The 21,357-nt window shown below is 40.7% G+C and overlaps 1 protein-coding gene across 1 annotated transcript in view; it reads left to right on the top strand.

Annotated features, from left to right (window-relative positions):
* BLMH (bleomycin hydrolase) overlaps nucleotides 1-21,357 on the top strand; it is a 236,895-nt gene that overhangs the window by 55,841 nt on the left and 159,697 nt on the right. Inside the window, exons 5-6 of the mRNA XM_053706144.1 lie at nucleotides 361-449; nucleotides 4,786-4,878. Of these exons, the coding sequence (XP_053562119.1) occupies nucleotides 361-449; nucleotides 4,786-4,878 (182 nt within the window). The remainder of the gene's footprint in view (nucleotides 1-360; nucleotides 450-4,785; nucleotides 4,879-21,357) is intronic.

Here is a 21,357-nt window from a genome sequence, read left to right as displayed (position 1 = left end):
CTCTTTGCCACTTCCTGTTAGCAGGAGGATAATATCCCACAAGTAAGGATGAATCCATGGACTTGTCATATCGTAGAAGAAATCAATTTATCAGGTAAGCATACATTTCCTTTTTTTGCATATTATTGTGTATTTATTAAAATCTAAGGGTATATGTGGTTGCTTAAATAATAGGGATTTTGTTGTAACGTTCCACTTCTTTGAAAATCTCAGGCTAGAGCTTTCCTAACATAGCGTGTTTACAAATGATTTGAGATGGTGGATCTCATTACAGAGATATGGAAAAAACAACCATTGTGTTCCAAAATCAGAGTTAATCAAATTTCTGTTTACACTGTTGTCTCTCTTTATTTTCCTCAGAAAAACATGGAGTTGTTCCAAAGAAATGTTTTCCTGAATCTCACACCTCAGAGGCCACACGACGGATGAATGACATTCTGAACCACAAGGTGATAACGAAGTCCAATCATGTATATTAGTAGCACTTCAATATGGAATATATTGTATGATGAATCGGATGCAGTTATGACTGCCTTTGAAGCAGACTGGTTGTGAAGATTTAACATAACATAATAGTTTAATGCCAAAGATCATTTACCAGGGCTGGAGGTATTTGTTCAAAATCAAGGATCCAGAACAAAGAATTTGAGGCAGAAAGTTACCAGTATCAGCTCCGTGTGTCAGTGAGAATGATGTATAAATGAGTGTGTGGTTAATAGTAATCTATCCAGTTAGGCAGAAATCTCAAATAAAGTGATCAGTAGGAAATCCTGTGACCTCATAACTTCTTCCCTCACCCCTCCTGTTTAAGAAGTTTTTTCTTGGAGAAGGCTGCTTTCCTCAGAGTTCTGTGTATTTTCCTTTTCTCTTATTATTGGATTTCTCTATCCTCTCACTTTTCAATTATTGTGGAGTGACAGGGTCTTACAATGCATAAAGTTTGCACACGTATCATTTCCTTGCCTTTGGGACCTGAGATAAAAATTGGACTTTCTGTAATCTTTAATATCGTGCTTCTTCAATAGCTCCATATTCTCCTTTCAATTAGATTCACATTGTTTGCATCACTTGCTACACTTCTGCATTGCTGCCACTAGATGGCACTCCTTACATTATGCTTTCTTGATAGCCATAGAAGTTCACTCTTCCCTCTGTCTGCATCTTTCTTCCAGCTGAAGCATTTGTACTTGTCATCCTACGGTTCACAGGTCCAGTGTACAACTTCAGGCTTTTGTAATGCTGCAGCTTAAAACTGCTCTCTTCATAGACAGTAGTTCACTGAAGCTTTCAGTATTCCTCTCTGGTAACTGTAACACACCAGAAGTTAATTATTCAGGACAATACTTCACTCACTGTGGCAGGTCTCTCTCTATCTTCTCTCTCCAGATTTGGGTTCTGGCACTCTACTACTATAGGCTGGTTTCTTCTTTAGGAATCTTTATACAATACAAGGCAGAATCCCTATTTCTCAATAGCAGCTTTTCTTTCCATCCTTCATTGTATAGCCAGAGGTATAAAATCCTGGCTATTAACTGCCAGAAGTCTTTCTGTAAACATTTTGGAAAAGCTCACCCAATCCGCTGATCTGTTTATGTGGTGCTTCAATAGATTCATTCTGACTTCTCCAAAATACAATTGTTTCCACATTTTTATTCTCATTACTAACATTTCTTGTTTTGGAGGTCTTGTTCTTCGTGTAAGTGTCTCTCCTTTGTTTCCTTCTCTTTCCCATCACTTGCTGGACTAAATGGTAAAACTGGAGGAGATTGGGTAGGAGGATGGAGAAATGTCCTGATGATCAGTTTTTTTGAAGAGGCCCATCTTTAAGCAGATGACCTACTATTAACCCAGTTGTCTAAAAAACACATCCTACTTAAAATTGTACTGTGAAATGTTATACAATCAGTCAAGTATAAAATGTATGACAAATAGTTCATTTAGGTTTAATTTTCTATATGAAATTGCTGGTTTGTATTCTTCGAAACCACAACCCATTCAAATTTGCTGAGTTTGATGGGAAATGAGACCTTCTTATCACTTTTACACAAACAAATGCTTCATTATCATGCCTCTGTATACCAAAGCCTAGAACCATTCTGTAGCATATGCTTACATAGTTTTTTGTAGCTAATACATAAGTATTTACATTTTTAGCCTATGTGGGATACAACAGGAACAATCAGCTATTTCAAATGGCAAAATAACTGTAAAGAAGTTATTGGTAGCAAATTGAATACACTTACAAGTAACATTGATAATTGGGAACAAATTAAAAGGGAGGAGAAAGTTTTACAGTACACTGTCCCTTTTAAAGGGATATACAACACTAAATACATGATTGACATGTATTCAAAGCAAAGATTAGCCCTAGGATATGTAGATATATGTTTTTACAATTATATTTGTTGTTTAAATATTGGAGATATAAGTGTAAAAGTTTAGTTTCTTTAAAGCACTGGTTTTCAGACCTGTCCTAAAGCCTCCCTAACAGGCCTGATTTTCAGGATTACCTTGAGTTAGAGCAGGTAAAATAACCATGTTTGCTAATTGGTCGATTATTTCACCTGTGCTCCAGTTAAGATACCCTCAAAATCTGGTCTGTTAGGGAGCTCTGAGGACAGGTTTGAAAATCAGTGCTATAAAGTAATGGGCGCCACTATATTTCTATTTATCTCTGTCTTCTGCTGAGAACAATTAGAGCTAGATATAAATCAGGCAATACAATAGAGTTTCTGCAAACAAGGCTGTGTGGAAACCCTTTTTAAATAAATTCATGTTTCACGCAGCCTTGTTTGCACACTTTTATTTCTTGTTTTATGCCTGTTCCTTATTGTCCTTAAGTGAGATAAGTGGGAAGTTACGTTTAAACATGGCAGCTCCCATTACTTTATTCAAACTCAGTGAAATTAAATTGAAAGTCAATTTTGATGCTAAAGTGCCCGGTTTTTAAAAACGTACCTTTTAATCTTCACAGCAGCTCCAGCTTCCTCCGGTCGTTGCAAGCCATTTCTGACGTGATGGATAGGTCATCCTCCAATCACGGCTTCCCCCCAGGGGAATCAGTGTCTGATTCAATGCCGTGATTGGAGGAAGCTGGATTCCTCATTTTAGACCCAGGAAGAGGCTTTGCGACGGGCGGAGGAAGCTGGAGCTGCTGTGAAGATTAAAAGGTAAGTTTTTTTTTTCCCTCAACAGGAGTGAAATTTAAATTTTGATGAATTAAAGTACCCCTGTTTTTAATCAAATTTTTTAAAAAAACGGGCACTTTAGCATCAAAATTGACATTCACTTTATGAAAACCAACAATTTTTATAGTTAAATTAAGGGAACAAAACAAAAAATTTAAACTACATATAATTAAACCTTTGATATTGCAATCTAATACTGTTTAATATCTCTTTAATAAGTTGTCATTCGTAACATGAAGAAAGGGATTTAACACATAGTGAAATTAATAGTTCCCTACCCTTCCTGAGCAGCCCATGGCCAGTGATTGGTGCATACTTGCATATCCTGCTCCTTAATAGCTCATCGTCCATGTCCTTCTCAGGTGCAGCAATGCATTGTGCATTGATTCATGACTTTACAGGGGATTACACACAATGAAAAAAATATGCAAGCAAAATAGAACATTTTATTTTTAAACTAAAATGTCCCATTAAAAGGACAGTAAAGTTATAATTAGACATTCATGATTCAGACAGAGCATACAATTGTTAACAAGTTTCCAATTTACTTCTATATTTTAATTTGCTTCCTTCTCTTGTAATCATTTGTTGAAGGGTTTATCTAGGTAAGCTCAGGAGAAGCAAAGCACCTGGGTGCTAGCCGCTGATTGGTGGCTACATTTATATGCCTATTGTCATTTGCTCACCTGGTGTGTTCAGTTAGCAACCAGTAGTGCATTGTTTCTCCTTCAACAAATGATGCCAAGAGAATTAAGCAAATTTGATAAGAGAAGTAAACTGGAAAGTTGTTTAAAATTGTATGTTCTAACTAAATCATGACAGAAAACATTTGAGTTTCATGTCCCAGTATTGCTCAATGAGAGTCCTTAAAGGGACATAATAATCATATGCTAAAGCACTTGAAAGTGATGCAGCATTACTGTAAAAAGCTAAAAATATAATCTGAACATCTATGTAAAAAGGGAAGATATTTTACCTCTAAAAATGTTCAGCTCACCAGAGTAAGTGCTCTGTGAACAGTTATACTTCAGCTGCTGTAAAGCTGCAAGTTGAAAAAAAACACAAAACACAATAGCCAATCAGCAGTGCTTAGGTCTTGCGTTGCTTTGCTGTGATCTCATGAAATTTCACTATTAAATGAATAGGAAAGAACATGACTGTGCCTGCACATGCCAGATGCACACTACTAGCATTCTTTATATTGGGGTGTGAATACTTAGGAAATTTTGAGGTAAAATATCTTTCTTTTTTACATAGAGATGGTCAGGTGATATTTTCTAGTCAGCTTTTTACAGCTATGCAGCGCCACTTTCAAGTGCTTCAACATTTGGGTATCATGGCCCTTTTTATGACTGAGAGTTTATGAATGTAAGTATTTTATCAACATTCGTTTGGACACCACAACTGTGAGCTGTAAAAAAAAAGTCAGTGTCCTGACATTTGGTTAAAAACTTTTGCACAAGGGTTTTAAAGGTCGATAGTCATTTTACTGCTTAAACAAAATAAAGTCGCTTATGTTAAATCAAACACAGCGAATAAAGCATTGAAATACAAGGAGCGCAGATTTTCTTTCAACCTTTTTCTTTCCTTTTGACAGATGAGGGAATATTGCCTAAGACTGAGAAACATGGTATCAAGTGGGAGCACCAAGGACGAGATCTCCACAGCTCTGGACACTATGATAGAGGAGGTAACTGTCTACTTGCAGCTGCGGTTTAGTATTCTGTACGTTGTTATAATAAAGGGATGGGTTTTTTTATGATTCAGACAGAAAATACAATTTTAAACAAATTTCCATTTTACATCTATTATCAAATTTGCTTCATTCTCTTGGTATCCATTGTTGACAGAGCAAGAATGTACTACTGGGAACTAGCAAAATACATCGGGTGAACCAGTGACAAGAGGCATATATGTCCAGCTAGCTCTCAGTAGTGAATTGCTGCTCCTTAGTCTACCCAGGTATGCTTTTCAAAAAAGGGTATCAAATCAAGAAATTGATGCGAGTAAGATAAAAGAAGTAAATTGGAAAGTTGTTTTCAAATTGTATACTCTCTCTGAATCATAAAATAACATTTTTGGCTTTCTTTAATGTTAATCTGTATTATCATCTATATTCTACTAGCATTTTTGGCCACCTTTTTTCCAATTATGAGCTAGATTACAAGTGGAACGTTAAATATCGCTTGCGTTCAAGCGATATTAGTGCTCCACTTTGTAATACCAGCGCACGTTAATGTGCACTGGTATTACAAGTAAATCGCAATGCGACCACAAACTCGCGTTCGCATTACTCTCACTAGAGTGCGTTTCCATACGCTCTTATGGGAGCCTCGTTCTGATGCTGCAGCAATAATGCACAGCGAAGGGGGTAAGAAGCGCAGCATTTTTAAATATATATGTTTATGAATATATGCATATATATTTGTGTTAATATGTGTATATACACACATTAACATATAAATATTTATGTATATAAGCATATACATACATATATATTTACATTGCGGTCTATAAGAACACACAGTTCCCATAGACCGCAATGTAAAGGCATTTTTCAGTTCCGTTTTTTTCTCCTACATTGGTGTGTCCGGTCCACGGCTTCATCCTTACTTGTGGGAATATTCTCTTCCCTAACAGGAAATGGCAAAGAGAGCACAGCAAAAGCTGCCCATATAGCTCCCCCTCTGGCTCCGCCCCCCAGTCATTCTCTTTGCCGCTCTGAACAAGTAGCATCTCCACAGGGATGGTAAAGAGTATGTGGTGTTAGCTGTAGTTTTATTTCTTCTATCAAGAGTTTGTTATTTTAAAATAGTACCGGTTTGTACTATTTACTCTACAACAGAAAGTGATGAAGAGTTCAGTTAAAAGAGGAGTATGATTTTAGCAACAGTAACTAAAATCCATTGCTGTTCCCACGCAGGACTGTTGAAACCAGAGAACTTCAGCTGGGGGGAACAGTTTGCAGACTTTTCTGCTCCAGGTATGACTAGTCTCTTTTCTAACAAGACATAGTAATGCTAGAAGACTGTCATTTTCCCTCATGGGACAGGTAAGCCATTTTCTTAGACTCATAACAGAATGAAGGCTTATAAATGGGCTCTATACTGGTTGACACTATTGTAGGCTAAATCGATTGATTTATATAATATTTATATGACTTTTGGAGTGTTTTTGTGATATGAAACACTTTTGGGAACGTTTTTATTACGCCTGGCAGTTGGTTAGACAGCTAATCTAGTCAGGAAGGCCCCTTCACTCTGGTATGCAGAGGGAGGAGGCCTCATTTTCGCACCTCAGTTGCGCAGTTACTTTTGGAAGCAGTGCATGCAGCTTCATGTGAGAGGGTCCTGTGGCCATAAAAACGATTTCTAGAAGGCTTATTTCTGTGGTGAATAACCCCCAAGGAAGGTAAAAGCTGCAGCAAAGGCTGTGGCAGTGACTGTAGTGGGTTCAAACTGGTAAATTAAACAATTAGCTCCGGTTTGCTCATTTAAGGGGTTAGAGACTTTGGTGTGCAATACTTTCAAAGCATTAAGACACTAGGGTGTAAATTTTGTAAAGATCGGATATTTCCTTCATAGTTTTTCAAGCATTCATAAATAAAGTGTGCTCTGTTTATTATTTAAAGAGACAGTAACGGTTTTGTTTAAAAACGATTTTATTGCATTAATAGCCTGCCAAAGTCTGTCTAACATGTCTATACCTTCAGATAGCATATGTTCTGTGGGTATGGAGGCCAAGGTGGTTCCCCTTTTAAATGTATGTTCAAATTGTGCCATAGCGTCCAAACAAAGTAAGGACAGTACTGTCACATTTCATAAGGTTGCCCAAGATGATTCTTCAAATGAAGGTAGTGGGGATAGTTCATCATCCTCTCCTTCTGTGTCAACACCAGTTTTGCCCGCGCAGGCGACGCCTAGTACATCTAGCGCGCCAATGCTTGTTACTATGCAGCAATTAACTGCAGTAATGGATAATTCTATAGCAAATCTTTTATCCAAACTGCCAGCATTTCCCAGAAAGCGTGATTGCTCAGTTTTAAATACAGAGGATGAGCAAGTTGGTGCTGACGATAATTTATCTGTTATACCCTCACATCAATCTGAATTGGCAGTGAGGGAGGGTCTGTCTGAGGGAGAAATTTCTGATTCAGGAAAAGTTTCTCAGCAGGCAGAACCTGATATCGTGGCATTTAAATTTAAGTTAGAACATCTCCGCGCCCTGCTTAAGGAGGTGCTAACTACACTTGATGATTGTGACTCTTTGGTGATTCCAGAGAAATTGTGCAAAATGGACAAATTCCTAGAGGTCCCTGTGCACGCTGATGCCTTTCCGATACCCAAGAGGGTGGCGGACATAGTGACCAAGGAGTGGGAGAAGCCAGGTATACCTTTTGTCCCACCACCTATATTTAAGAAAATGTTCCCCACTGTCGACCCCAGAAGGGACGCATGGCAAACAGTCCCTAAGGTGGAGGGGGCAGTTTCTACGTTGGCCAAGCGCACGACTATTCCAATTGAGGACAGTTGTGCTTTCAAAGATCCTATGGATAAAAAATTGGAAGGATTGCTTAAAAAGATATTTGTTCAGCAAGGTTTCCTTCTCCAACCAATTTCGTGCATTATTCCAGTCACCACGGCGGCGTCTTTTTGGTTCGAGGAACTAGAAAATTCGCTCCATAAGGAGACTCCATATGAGGAAGTCATGGACAGAATTCACGCACTAGTTGGCTAATTCCTTTATTTTAGATGCCGCTTTTCAATTAGCTAAATTAGCGGCGAAAAATTCAGGTTTTACAATAGTGGCGCGCAGAGCGCTTTGGCTAAAATCTTGGTCGGCGGATGTGTCGTCCAAGACAAAACTGCTTAATATTCCTTCCAAAGGTAAGACCCTTTTCGGGCCAGAATTGAAGGAGATTATTTCAGACATCACTGGGGGAAAGGGCCATGCCCTCCCACAGGATAGGCCTTTCAAGGCTAAGAACAAATCTAATTTTCATTCATTTCGCAATTTCAGGAACGGACCATCTCCTAACTCTGCAGCCTCTAGACAAGAGGGTAACGCTTCCCAGCCTAAGCCAGCGTGGAAACCAATGCAAGGCTGGAACAAGGTTAAACAGGCCAAGAAGCCTGCTGCTGCTACCAAGACAGCATGAAGGGGTAGCCCCCGATCCGGGACCGGATCTAGTAGGGGGCAGACTTTCTCTCTTTGCTCAGGCTTGGGCAAAAGATGTTCCAGATCCCTGGGCACTAGAAATAGTCTCTCAGGGGTATCTTCTAGAGTTCAAGGAACTTCCTCCAAGGGGAAGGTTCCACATGTCTCGCTTATCTTCAGACCAGATAAAGAGACAGGCATTCCTACATTGCATAGGGGACCTATTAAAGATGGGAGTGATACACCCAGTTCCAACAGTGGAACAAGGTCTGGGTTTTTACTCAAACCTGTTTGTAGTTCCCAAAATAGAGGGAACTTTCAGGCCAATTCTGGATTTAAAAATTCTAAACAAATTCCTCAGAGTTCCATCATTCAAAATGGAAACCATTCAGACGATCTTACCAACAATCCAGGAGGGTCAATATATGACTACCGTGGACCTAAAGGATGCGTACCTGCATATTCCTATCCACAAAGATCATCATCAGTTCCTGAGGTTTGCCTTCCTGGACAAACATTACCAGTTCGTGGCTCTTCCATTCGGTTTAGCCACTGCTCCCAGAATTTTCACAAAGGTGCTAGGGTCCCTTCTAGCGGTTCTAAGGCCGAGGGGCATTGCTGTAGCACCTTACCTAGACGACATCCTAATCCAAGCATCGTCTCTTTCCAAAACAAGGTCTCATACAGACATTGTTTTAGCCTTTCTCAGGTCTCACGGGTGGAAGGTGAACGTAGCAAAAAGTTCCCCGTCCACAAGGGTTCCCTTTCTGGGAACAATAATAGATTCTGTAGACAGAGGTCAGAAAATTAAAGCTTCTAAACGCTTGTCAAGTTCTTCAATCTATTCCTCAGCCTTCCATAGCTCAGTGCATGGAGGTAATAGGACTCGAATTCATCTAAGACCATTACAACTGTGCATGCTCAAACAGTGGAATGGGGATAATGCAGACTTGTCTCCCCAGATTCAAGTAGACCAGCTAACCAGAGACTCACTCCGCTGGTGGTTGACTCAGGATCACCTGTCTCAGGGAATGAGTTTCCGCAGACCAGAGTGGGTCATCGTCACGACCGACGCCAGTCTCTTAGGCTGGGGCGCGGTCTGGGACTCCCTGAAAGCTCAGGGTCTATGGTCTCGGGAAGAGTCTCTCCTCCCGATAAACATTTTGGAACTGAGAGCGATATTCAATGCGCTCCTGGCCTGGCCTCACCTAGCGAAGGCCAGATTCATAAGATTTCAGTCGGACAACATGACGACTGTAGCGTACATCAATCATCAGGGGGGAACAAAGAGTTCCTTGGCGATTAGAGAGGTATCCAAGATCATCAAATGGGCGGAGGATCACTCCTGCCACCTATCTGCAATTCACATCCCAGGAGTAGACAACTGGGAGGTGGATTATCTGAGTCGTCAGACTTTCCATCCGGGGGAGTGGGAACTCCACCCGGAGGTCTTTGCCCAGTTAACTCAACTATGGGGCACTCCAGATATGGATCTGATGGCGTCTCGTCAGAACTTCAAGGTTACTCGCTACGGGTCCAGATCCAGGGATCCCAAGGCGACACTAGTGGATGCATTGGTGGCGCCTTGGTCGTTCAACCTAGCTTATGTGTTTCCACCGTTCCCTCTCCTTCCCAGGCTTGTAGCCAGAATAAAACAGGAGAAGGCCTCAGTGATTCTTATAGCTCCTGCGTGGCCACGCAAGACTTGGTATGCAGACCTGGTGAATATGTCATCGGCTCCACCATGGAAGCTACCTTTGAGACGGGATCTTCTAGTACAAGGTCCATTCTAACATCCAAATCTAGTCTCTCTGCAACTGACTGCTTGGAAATTGAACGCTTGATTTTATCTAAGCGTGGGTTTTCAGATTCAGTTATAGATACTCTGGTCCAAGCCAGAAAGCATGTGACTAGGAAAATTTATCATAAGATATGGAAAAAATATATCTGGTGGTGCGAATCCAAGGGATTCTCTTGGAGTAAAATTAAAATTCCTAGGATACTTTCCTTTCTCCAAGAAGGTTTGGATAAAGGGTTGTCAGCGAGTTCTCTAAAAGAACAGATATCTGCTCTATCTGTTTTGTTGCACAAACGTCTGGCAGCAGTGCCAGATGTACAGGCATTTGTACAGGCCTTAGAATCAAGCCTGTCTACAGACCCATGACTCCCCCATGGAGTCTAAACTTAGTTCTTTCAGTTCTTCAAGGGGTTCCGTTTGAACCTTTACATTCCATAGATATTAAGTTACTATCTTGGAAAGTTCTGTTTTTGGTTGCTATTTCTTCTGCTAGAAGAGTTTCTGAATTGTCTGCTTTGCAGTGTACTTCACCCTATCTGGTATTCCATACAGATAAGGTTGTTTTGCGTACCAAACCTGGTTTTCTTCCAAAAGTGGTTTCCAACAGGAATATTAACCAGGAAATAGTTGTTCCTTCTCTGTGTCCGAATCCAGTTTCGAAGAAGGAACGTTTGTTACACAACTTAGATGTGGTCCGTGCTTTAAAATTCTATTTAGAAGCAACAAAGGATTTCAGACAGACTTCTTCCTTGTTTGTCGTTTATTCTGGTAAGAGGAGAGGGCAGAAAGCTACTGCTACCTCTCTTTCTTTTTGGCTGAAAAGCATCATCCGATTTGCTTATGAGACTGCCGGACGGCACCCTCCTGAACGAATTACAGCTCACTCTACTAGAGATGTGGCTTCCACATGGGCCTTCAAGAACGAGCCTTCTGTTGATCAGATCTGTAAGGCAGCGACTTGGTCTTCTCTGCATACTTTTGCCAAATTTTACAAATTCGATACTTATGCTTCTTCGGAGGCTGTTTTTGGGAGAAAGGTTTTGCAAGCCGTGGTGCCTTCCGTTTAGGTAACCTAACTTGTTCCCTCCCTTCATCCGTGTCCTAAAGCTTTGGTATTGGTTCCCACAAGTAAGGATGAAGCCGTGGACCGGACACACCAATGTAGGAGAAAACAGAATTTATGCTTACCTGATAAATTTCTTTCTCCTACGGTGTGTCCGGTCCACGGCCCGCCCTGGCTTTTAGTCAGGTTTAAAAAAATTTGTTTCTGCACACTACAGTCACCACGGCACCCTATAGTTTCTCCTTTTTCTCCTAACCGTCGGTCGAATGACTGGGGGGCGGAGCCAGAGGGGGAGCTATATGGGCAGCATTTGCTGTGCTCTCTTTGCCATTTCCTGTTAGGGAAGAGAATATTCCCACAAGTAAGGATGAAGCCGTGGACCGGACACACCGTAGGAGAAAGAATTTTATCAGGTAAGCATAAATTCTGTTTTTCCTAACACCACACTCCCACCAACTTTAAAGCCCCAAAACTGCCTAGTGTCGTTTTTTATTAAAAAAATGCTAGATATTTTTTTTAATAATAATTTTGGGGCACTTTTAGAAAATTAACCAGCGGTCTGATCTCTGGTTAATTTTCTGAGCACTAATTGCTGGTTAATGATCGCGCAATTTTACCCATTTGCAGGAGCTCAATAATTTAGCTCTCCACTTGTAATCTAGCTCTATATATTTAATTTGATTATTTATTTGTAATGCACCATTATAATCCACAGTTCAACATAATCTTTCCACTGTATCCTTAAAACTTTTTCAACAAATACTTTTTAACCTTGTTTCATTTTGTATTGTTTATTTTTCTGTAGCTTTAATCATTGCTTCCTTATTGGGATTATAGAATTGAATATTTGACACATACACAACGAAAAGACAATGCAATAGCACTTACTTTGAATTAGAAAGGAGCAGTAGAATATGTTCTGGCAAATTTCAAAGTTAAAGGGACATTAAACCCAATTTTTTTCTTTCAGGATTTAGAAAGAGCATGCGATTTTAAACAACTTTCCGATTTACTTCCATAATCTAATTTAGTTCATTCTCTTGATATATAATAAATAAAGCATATCTAAATAGGCTCAGTAGCTCCTGATTGGTTGCTGCACATAGGTGCTGCGTGTGATTGGCTCACCTATGTGTATTGCTATTTCTTCAACAAAGGATATCTAAAGGATTAAGTAAATTGTAATGTTGTTAAAAATTGTATTCTGTACCTGAATCATGAAAGAACACTATTGGGTTTCATGTCCCTTTAATAAAATATGCCCTCCCTGTATCATGTGACAGCAATTAGCCAATCACAAAATGCATTTACGAAAATACAGTGCACTTTTGCACATGCTCAGTATGAGCTGGAGCCTCAGAAAGTGTGCTTATAAAAAGAATGTGCACGATTTCATAATGGAAGTGTATTGGAATTTTTTTAATTGCTTTATCTGAATCATGAAACATTAGTTTTGACTTTAGTGGCCCTTATTAAGGTCTACAATATAGGATTTTTTTTTCTGTTTCAAATTGCTCACTTTCTAATACTTTGAATATTTAAAATACATTTTATTTGTATCATTTTTGCCTTTTGTAATATTGTTTTAGTCCTGTAACCACAGATACTTAGCCTCAACCAACCGGGATGATTGGCAAGCCCTGCTGTTGCACAAATGGTTGCATGAGAGCAGGGGGCGTGGCTGCAACAGTAAATGCGCTGCCTGCTCTCTGAGATGGCAGGCGGACAGATTGAGGGCTGGGAACATTGTTCGTGTTGCATATGATAAATGATCCCTGTAATCTGAAGTATTTATTTGATAGTGTTTCTAATGGTACAGGCTGGAGTATACTATTATTAAGATCTTTGCATTTTGAACCCCAGGCAGGCACCATTCTACTTGATTTTAGAACAGGATTTTGAACACTGGCTAATTTTTATTATTTAATATGAGCACCATTTGATCTTGGCTGAGCAATGTGCTGTTGATTTATAATTAAATATCTGAATGTTATTATAATTGTCTTGTAATGTGAAAGGTAGAAAATGAATTGTGCATAATACAGATATAACAAGTTGTGTTATGTTGGTGTATAATGGCCCATTTATAAGTTTATAGGGTTGACTGACCAGCAGTTGCATAGTTGCTACGCCTCTAAGCTGTGTGTTTATTCTCTTAGCTGCCTTTTCTACTTTCTTTTGACTCATGATGTATCTCTGCTTCCCTGATCAATATTGTCTTTTTTCTATATCTCTGTATTTCTACTACCATCTCCTTTATACTACCTATCTCTCTGCCCCGCACTCCTAGCTGTCTCTCTTCATTTCCCCTGCCTGTCTCTCTGCTTTTTACTCATGGCTGTATCTCTACTTCTCTGTTCCCTTACATTACTGACACTCTGCCCCCTCTGGTAACTGTATCTGTGTTTCCTTGTTTTCAATCCTTGTCTGCTTCCCCACACTAAATATCCCTACGTTCTCTAACTACTACTTGGCAGAAGCCCTGGATTAGTTTAGGACGTCTTTTGAGGACATCATTACCAGAATTGAATTTTATGTAAAATAAACCAGACCATCAACTGCATTATCTTAATCAGCCTCCAGGTGGCATTGCATGCAAAGGTTTTGTATTCTTGTGTTGCTATTTATTTTACTGCATATAATTGTGAATTTCTCAAAATGATACCAAGTACATCTGAGAGTTTCATTTTTTTTTTTTTAATGTAGCATAACTGTAAAAATCTGACTAGAAAATATTTCACATCAGTATCTCTATGGAAAAAATTAAGATATTGTATTTCAAAATTTAGCTATTGTAGAGGAACTTTAAATATCCAATCCAGATGCTTGTCCCAGGATTTAAAAAAGAGCATGCACCTGGCATGTGTTGGCACGGCCACTTTATTTTCCTTCTCAGTTTAAGGATGTTTACTATGAAATCTTGGGAGATTATGGCTAAATGCCACAAGATCACAGTAAAGCAAACTCAGCACTGATGATGCTCTTTGCATTGAAGGTGCTGTCTGGTGAGTTGATCTTAGTTTTAAATGAACACTAAAAACAGAGGGCTAGATTATGAGTGGAGCGCTGTCGTTAGCAGTGTTTTTACCCTCAAATCCAAAGAGTTTGGCGGAGGAAACTGTTGCACTAAACTACTCTATTAAATCTAAACTGCCACACCCCCACATTTCACACTATCCCTCTACACCATTAACTCCCTAAACTGCCCCAACTCCTATCGCAAACTCCTCCACTACATTATTAACACCTAAATTGCCACAACCCCATCGCAAAATACCCAGTAACATCTAAACCCCCTAACCAGCTAACCCAACACCCCCCCTAAGTTACCCCAAAAAAACCTCTAGCCTTACATGGAAAAAAACCCTACCGTGACAGGAAATAAAAAAAACTACCATTCACCCCGCTGCCAACCCATGCGACTGATCCCCCAACATCACATCCCACACAATCTCATCTGCCGAAGACTAAAGATTGAATAGACGGTGCACACTCTAACAAGTTTCCTTTTGCACTCAAGCAATGTTACATGGACTAAACTAGAGCTATACCTTCCCAGAGCAACAGAACTTACAAATCTCCGATATCTACCTCTCATGTACCTTCCCCCTGCTCCTACACCCTACCCTTTTATTCGCTTTTTCATTATTGTTTTAAATGTTTACATGTTATAAAAATACCTGATGAAAATTACAAGCTTTCCCATAGACATCTCCAAAAACGGACTGCGGAACATTCTACTGATATATCTTGAATACAGAAAATGATCCCTGATTTTATAATGTTTACTTGAACATTTGCACCATCCTCCCTGAACAGCCCATAGTTATGGACAAACAGTACAGTTTAGACTTGTTCCCCAATGGATATAACATTGCTAATTAATGTCATCCTATTTTTACTGTACCGTGTACAAACATTTGTTTAAAAAATACTGAACCCAAAAATGTTCTTCCATGATTCAGATAGAGCATGCAATTTTAAAGAGCCATTGTAGTCAAACGTACACTTGAGTTGTAACAATAGTATACCTTTAAATAAATCTTTTTTCAATGTACATCCTATTTGAAATCTTTGTCGTTTTCAATATATCAGTTTGTGAATTATTACATTTTTCCAAACCCACTGATTTATACTCCGTAACTGTATTCCAATCCTGGAGGACAACTCCAGTAGGAAGATGGCGACTACCAGACGCAATGCGCATGCGCAACTTCACGCAACGTCATCAGCTCCGTTATTTTATGCCGCAATATGCACATGCGAGACTAATAGAAAACGATTGCGCATGCGTTGAATGATGAAAATTTATTTTCTTCTGTTAAGTGTGATCAGTCCACGGGTCATCATTACTTCTGGGATATTACTCCTCCCCAACAGGAAGTGCAAGAGGATTCACCCAGCAGAGCTGCATATAGCTCCTCCCCTCTACGTCACTCCCAGTCATTCTCTTGCACCCAACGACTAGATAGGATGTGTGAGAGGACTATGGTGATTATACTTAGTTTTATATCTTCAATCAAAAGTTTGTTATTTTAAAATAGCACCGGAGTGTGTTATTATCTCTCTGGCAGAGTTTGAAGAAGAATCTACCAGAGTTTTTGTTATGATTTTAGCCGGAGTAGTTAAGATCATATTGCTGTTTCTCGGCCATCTGAGGAGAGGTAAACTTCAGATCAGGGGACAGCGGGCAGATGAATCTGCATAGAGGTATGTAGCAGTTTTTATTTTCTGACAATGGAATTGATGAGAAAATCCTGCCATACCGATATAATGTCATGTATGTATACTTTACACTTCAGTATTCTGGGGAATGGTACTTCACTAGAATTACACTGTAAGAAATACATAAAGCTGTTTAATAACTAGAGATTATGTTTAACGTTTTTGCTGGAATGTAAAATCGTTTTCATTTACTGAGGTACTGAGTGAATAAATGTTTGGGCACTATTTTTCCACTTGGCAGTTGCTTAATCTGTTTTCTGACAGTTTCTGTTCTCCCTCACTGCTGTGTGTGAGGGGGAGGGGCCGTTTTTTGGCGCTTTTACTACGCATCAAATATTTCAGTCAGCAACTCATTGTATTCCCTGCATGATCCGGTTCATCTCTACAGAGCTCAGGGGTCTTCAAAACTCATTTTGAGGGAGGTAATTTCTCTCAGCAGAGCTGTGAGAATTATAGTTTGACTGAGATAAAAAACGTTTATTCTGTAATTTGTTTCCTGCTTTCAGAATTTGTTATCTTTGCTAATGGGATTAAACCTTTGCTAAAGTTGTGTTATTTTCAAGGATTGAGGCTATAACTGTTTCAATTTATTAATTTTCAACTGTCATAGATCTTCTGTGCTTCTTAAAGGCACAGTACGTTTTAATATTATTCTAATTGAATTGTATTTCCAAGTTACAAGTTTATTTGCTAGTGTGTTAAACATGTCTGATTCAGAGGATGATACCTGTGTCATTTGTTGCAATGCCAAAGTGGAGCCCAATAGAAATTTATGTACTAACTGTATTGATGCTACTTTAAATAAAAGTCAATCTGTACAAATTGAACAAATTTCACCAAACAACGAGGGGAGAGTTATGCCGACTAACTCGCCTCACGTGTCAGTACCTACATCTCCCGCTCAGAGGGAGGTGCGTGATATTGTAGCGCCGAATACATCTGGGCGGCCATTACAAATCACATTACAGGATATGGCTACTGTTATGACTGAGGTTTTGGCTAAATTACCAGAACTAAGAGGTAAGCGTGATCACTCTGGGGTGAGAACAGAGTGCGCTGATAATATTAGGGCCATGTCAGACACTGCGTCACAGGTGGCAGAACATGAGGACGGAGAACTTCATTCTGTGGGTGACGGTTCTGATCCAAACAGACTGGATTCAGATATTTAAAATTTTAAATTTAAACTGGAAAACCTCAGTGTATTACTAGGGGAGGTGTTAGCGGCTCTGAATGATTGTAACACAGTTGCAATACCAGAGAAAATGTGTAGGTTGGATAAATATTTTGCGGTACCGACGAGTACTGAGGTTTTTCCTATACCTAAGAGACTTACTGAAATTGTTACTAAGGAGTGGGATAGACCCGGTGTGCCGTTCTCACCCCCTCCGATATTTAGAAAAATGTTTCCAATAGACGCCACCACAAGGGACTTATGGCAAACGGTCCCTAAGGTGGAGGGAGCAGTTTCTACCTTAGCTAAGCGTACCACTATCCCGGTGGAGGATAGCTGTGCTTTTTCAGATCCAATGGATAAAAAATTAGAGGGTTACCTTAAGAAAATGTTTGTTCAACAAGGTTTTATATTGCAACCCCTTGCATGCATTGCACCGATCACGGCTGCAGCGGCATTCTGGATTGAGTCTCTGGAAGAGAATATTGGTTCAGCTACTCTGGACGACATTACGGACAGGCTTAGAGTCCTTAAACTAGCTAATTCATTCATTTCGGAGGCCGTAGTACATCTTACTAAACTTACGGCGAAGAATTCAGGATTCGCCATTCAGGCACGCAGGGCGCTGTGGCTAAAATCCTGGTCAGCTGATGTTACTTCTAAGTCTAAATTGCTTAATATACCTTTCAAAGGGCAGACCTTATTCGGGCCCGGGTTGAAAGAGATTATCGCTGACATTACAGGAGGTAAAGGCCATGCCCTGCCTCAGGACAAAGCCAAAGCCAAGACTAGACAGTCTAATTTTCGTTCCTTTCGTAATTTCAAAGCAGGAGCAGCATCAACTTCCTCTGCACCAAAACAGGAAGGAGCTGTTGCTCGCTACAGACAAGGCTGGAAACCTAACCAGTCCTGGAACAAGGGCAAGCAGACTAGGAAACCTGCTGCTGCCCCTAAAACAGCATGAATTGAGGGCCCCCGATCCGGGATCGGATCTAGTGGGGGGCAGACTTTCTCTCTTCGCCCAGGCTTGGGCAAGAGATGTTCAGGATCCCTGGGCGCTAGAGATAATATCTCAGGGATACCTTCTGGACTTCAAATACTCTCCTCCAAGAGAGAGATTTCATCTGTCAAGATTGTCAACAATCCAGACAAAGAAAGAGGCGTTTCTACGCTGCGTACAAGAGCTCTTGTTAATGGGAGTAATCCATCCAGTTCCACGATCGGAACAGGGACAGGGGTTTTACTCAAATCTGTTTGTGGTTCCCAAAAAAGAGGGAACTTTCAGACCAATCCTGGACTTAAAGATCCTAAACAAATTCCTAAGAGTTCCATCGTTCAAGATGGAGACTATTCGGACAATTTTACCTATGATCCAAGAGGGTCAGTACATGACCACTGTAGATTTAAAAGATGCTTACCTTCACATACCGATTCACAAAGATCATTATCGGTACCTAAGGTTTGCCTTCCTAGACAGGCATTACCAGTTTGTGGCTCTTCCATTCGGATTGGCTACAGCTCCAAGAATCTTCACAAAGGTTCTGGGTGCTCTTCTGGCGGTACTAAGACCGCGGGGAATCTCGGTAGCTCCATACCTAGACGACATTCTGATACAAGCTTCAAGCTTTCAAACTGCCAAGTCTCATACAGAGTTAGTGCTGGCATTTCTAAGGTCACATGGATGGAAGGTGAACGAAAAGAAAAGTTCACTCGTTCCACTCACAAGAGTTCCCTTCCTGGGGACTCTTATAGATTCTGTAGAAATGAAGATTTACCTGACAGAGGACAGGCTAACAAGACTTCAAAGTGCTTGCCGCACCCTTCATTCCATTCAACACCCGTCAGTGGCTCAATGCATGGAGGTAATCGGCTTAATGGTAGCGGCAATGGACATAGTACCCTTTGCACGCTTACACCTCAGACCACTGCAACTGTGCATGCTAAGTCAGTGGAATGGGGATTACTCAGACTTATCCCCTTCTCTGAATCTGGATCAAGAGACCAGAAATTCTCTTCTATGGTGGCTTTCTCGGCCACATCTGTCCAGGGGGATGCCATTCAGCAGACCAGACTGGACAATTGTAACAACAGACGCCAGCCTTCTAGGTTGGGGTGCCGTCTGGAATTCTCTGAAGGCTCAGGGACAATGGAGTCAGGAGGAGAGTCTCCTGCCAATAAACATTCTGGAATTGAGAGCAGTTCTCAATGCCCTCCTGGCTTGGCCCCAGTTGACAACTCGGGGGTTCATCAGGTTTCAGTCGGACAACATCACGACTGTAGCTTACATCAACCATCAGGGAGGGACAAGAAGCTCCCTAGCTATGATGGAAGTATCAAAGATAATTCGCTGGGCAGAGTCTCACTCTTGCCACCTGTCAGCAATCCACATCCCGGGAGTGGAGAACTGGGAGGCGGATTTCTTAAGTCGTCAGACTTTTCATCCGGGGGAGTGGGAACTTCATCCGGAGGTCTTTGCCCAAATACTTCGACGTTGGGGCAAACCAGAGATAGATCTCATGGCGTCTCGACAGAACGCCAAGCTTCCTCGTTACGGGTCCAGATCCAGGGATCCAGGAGCAGTCCTGATAGATGCTCTGACAGCACCTTGGGACTTCAGGATGGCTTACGTGTTTCCACCCTTCCCGTTGCTTCCTCGATTGATTGCCAGAATCAAACAAGAGAGAGCATCAGTGATTCTAATAGCACCTGCGTGGCCACGCAGGACTTGGTATGCAGACCTGGTGGACATGTCATCCTGTCCACCTTGGTCTCTACCTCTGAAACAGGACCTTCTGATTCAGGGTCCCTTCAAACATCAAAATCTAACTTCTCTGAAGCTGACTGCTTGGAAATTGAACGCTTGATTTTATCAAGACGTGGGTTTTCTGAGTCAGTTATTGATACCTTAATACAGGCTAGGAAACCTGTTACCAGAAAGATTTACCATAAGATATGGCGTAAATACCTATATTGGTGTGAATCCAAAGGTTACTCTTGGAGTAAGGTTAGGATTCCTAGGATATTGTCTTTTCTACAAGAAGGTTTAGAAAAGGGTTTATCTGCTAGTTCATTAAAGGGACAGATCTCAGCTCTGTCCATTCTGTTACACAAACGTCTGTCAGAAGTTCCTGACGTCCAGGCTTTTTGTCAGGCTTTGGCCAGGATTAAGCCTGTGTTTAAAACTGTTGCTCCACCATGGAGTTTAAACCTTGTTCTTAATGTTTTACAGGGCGTTCCGTTTGAACCCCTTCATTCCATTGATATAAAGTTGTTATCTTGGAAAGTTCTATTTTTAATGGCTATTTCCTCGGCTCGAAGAGTCTCTGAATTATCAGCCTTACATTGTGATTCTCCTTATTTGATTTTTCATTCGGATAAGGTAGTCCTGCGTACTAAACCTGGGTTCTTACCTAAGGTAGTTACTAACAGGAATATCAATCAAGAGATTGTTGTTCCTTCTTTATGCCCAAATCCTTCTTCAAAGAAGGAACGTCTACTGCACAACCTGGATGTAGTCCGTGCTCTAAAATTTTACTTACAGGCAACTAAGGAATTTCGACAAACGTCTTCTCTGTTTGTCATTTATTCTGGGCAGAGGAGAGGTCAAAAAGCTTCCGCTACCTCTCTTTTTGGCTTCGTAGCATAATTCGTTTAGCTTATGAGACTGCTGGACAGCAGCCTCCTGAAAGAATTACAGCTCATTCTACTAGAGCTGTGGCTTCCACTTGGGCCTTCAAGAATGAGGCCTCTGTTGAACAGATTTGCAAGGCTGCAACTTGGTCTTCGCTTCATACTTTTTCCAAATTTTACAAATTTGACACTTTTGCTTCATCGGAGGCTATTTTTGGGAGAAAGGTTCTTCAGGCAGTGGTTCCTTCTGTATAAAGAGCCTGCCTATCCCTCCCGTCATCCGTGTACTTTTGCTTTGGTATTGGTATCCCAGAAGTAATGATGACCCGTGGACTGATCACACTTAACAGAAGAAAACATAATTTATGCTTACCTGATAAATTCCTTTCTTCTGTAGTGTGATCAGTCCACGGCCCGCCCTGTTTTTAAGGCAGGTAAATATTTTTTAATTTATACTCCAGTCACCACTTCACCCTTGGCTTTTCCTTTCTCGTTGGTCCTTGGTCGAATGACTGGGAGTGACGTAGAGGGGAGGAGCTATATGCAGCTCTGCTGGGTGAATCCTCTTGCACTTCCTGTTGGGGAGGAGTAATATCCCAGAAGTAATGATGACCCGTGGACT

Source organism: Bombina bombina, chromosome 3, assembly GCF_027579735.1.
Source record: "Bombina bombina isolate aBomBom1 chromosome 3, aBomBom1.pri, whole genome shotgun sequence".
NCBI classification, from domain to species: Eukaryota; Metazoa; Chordata; class Amphibia; order Anura; family Bombinatoridae; genus Bombina; species Bombina bombina.
This window is presented reverse-complemented; position numbering and strand designations above follow the sequence as displayed.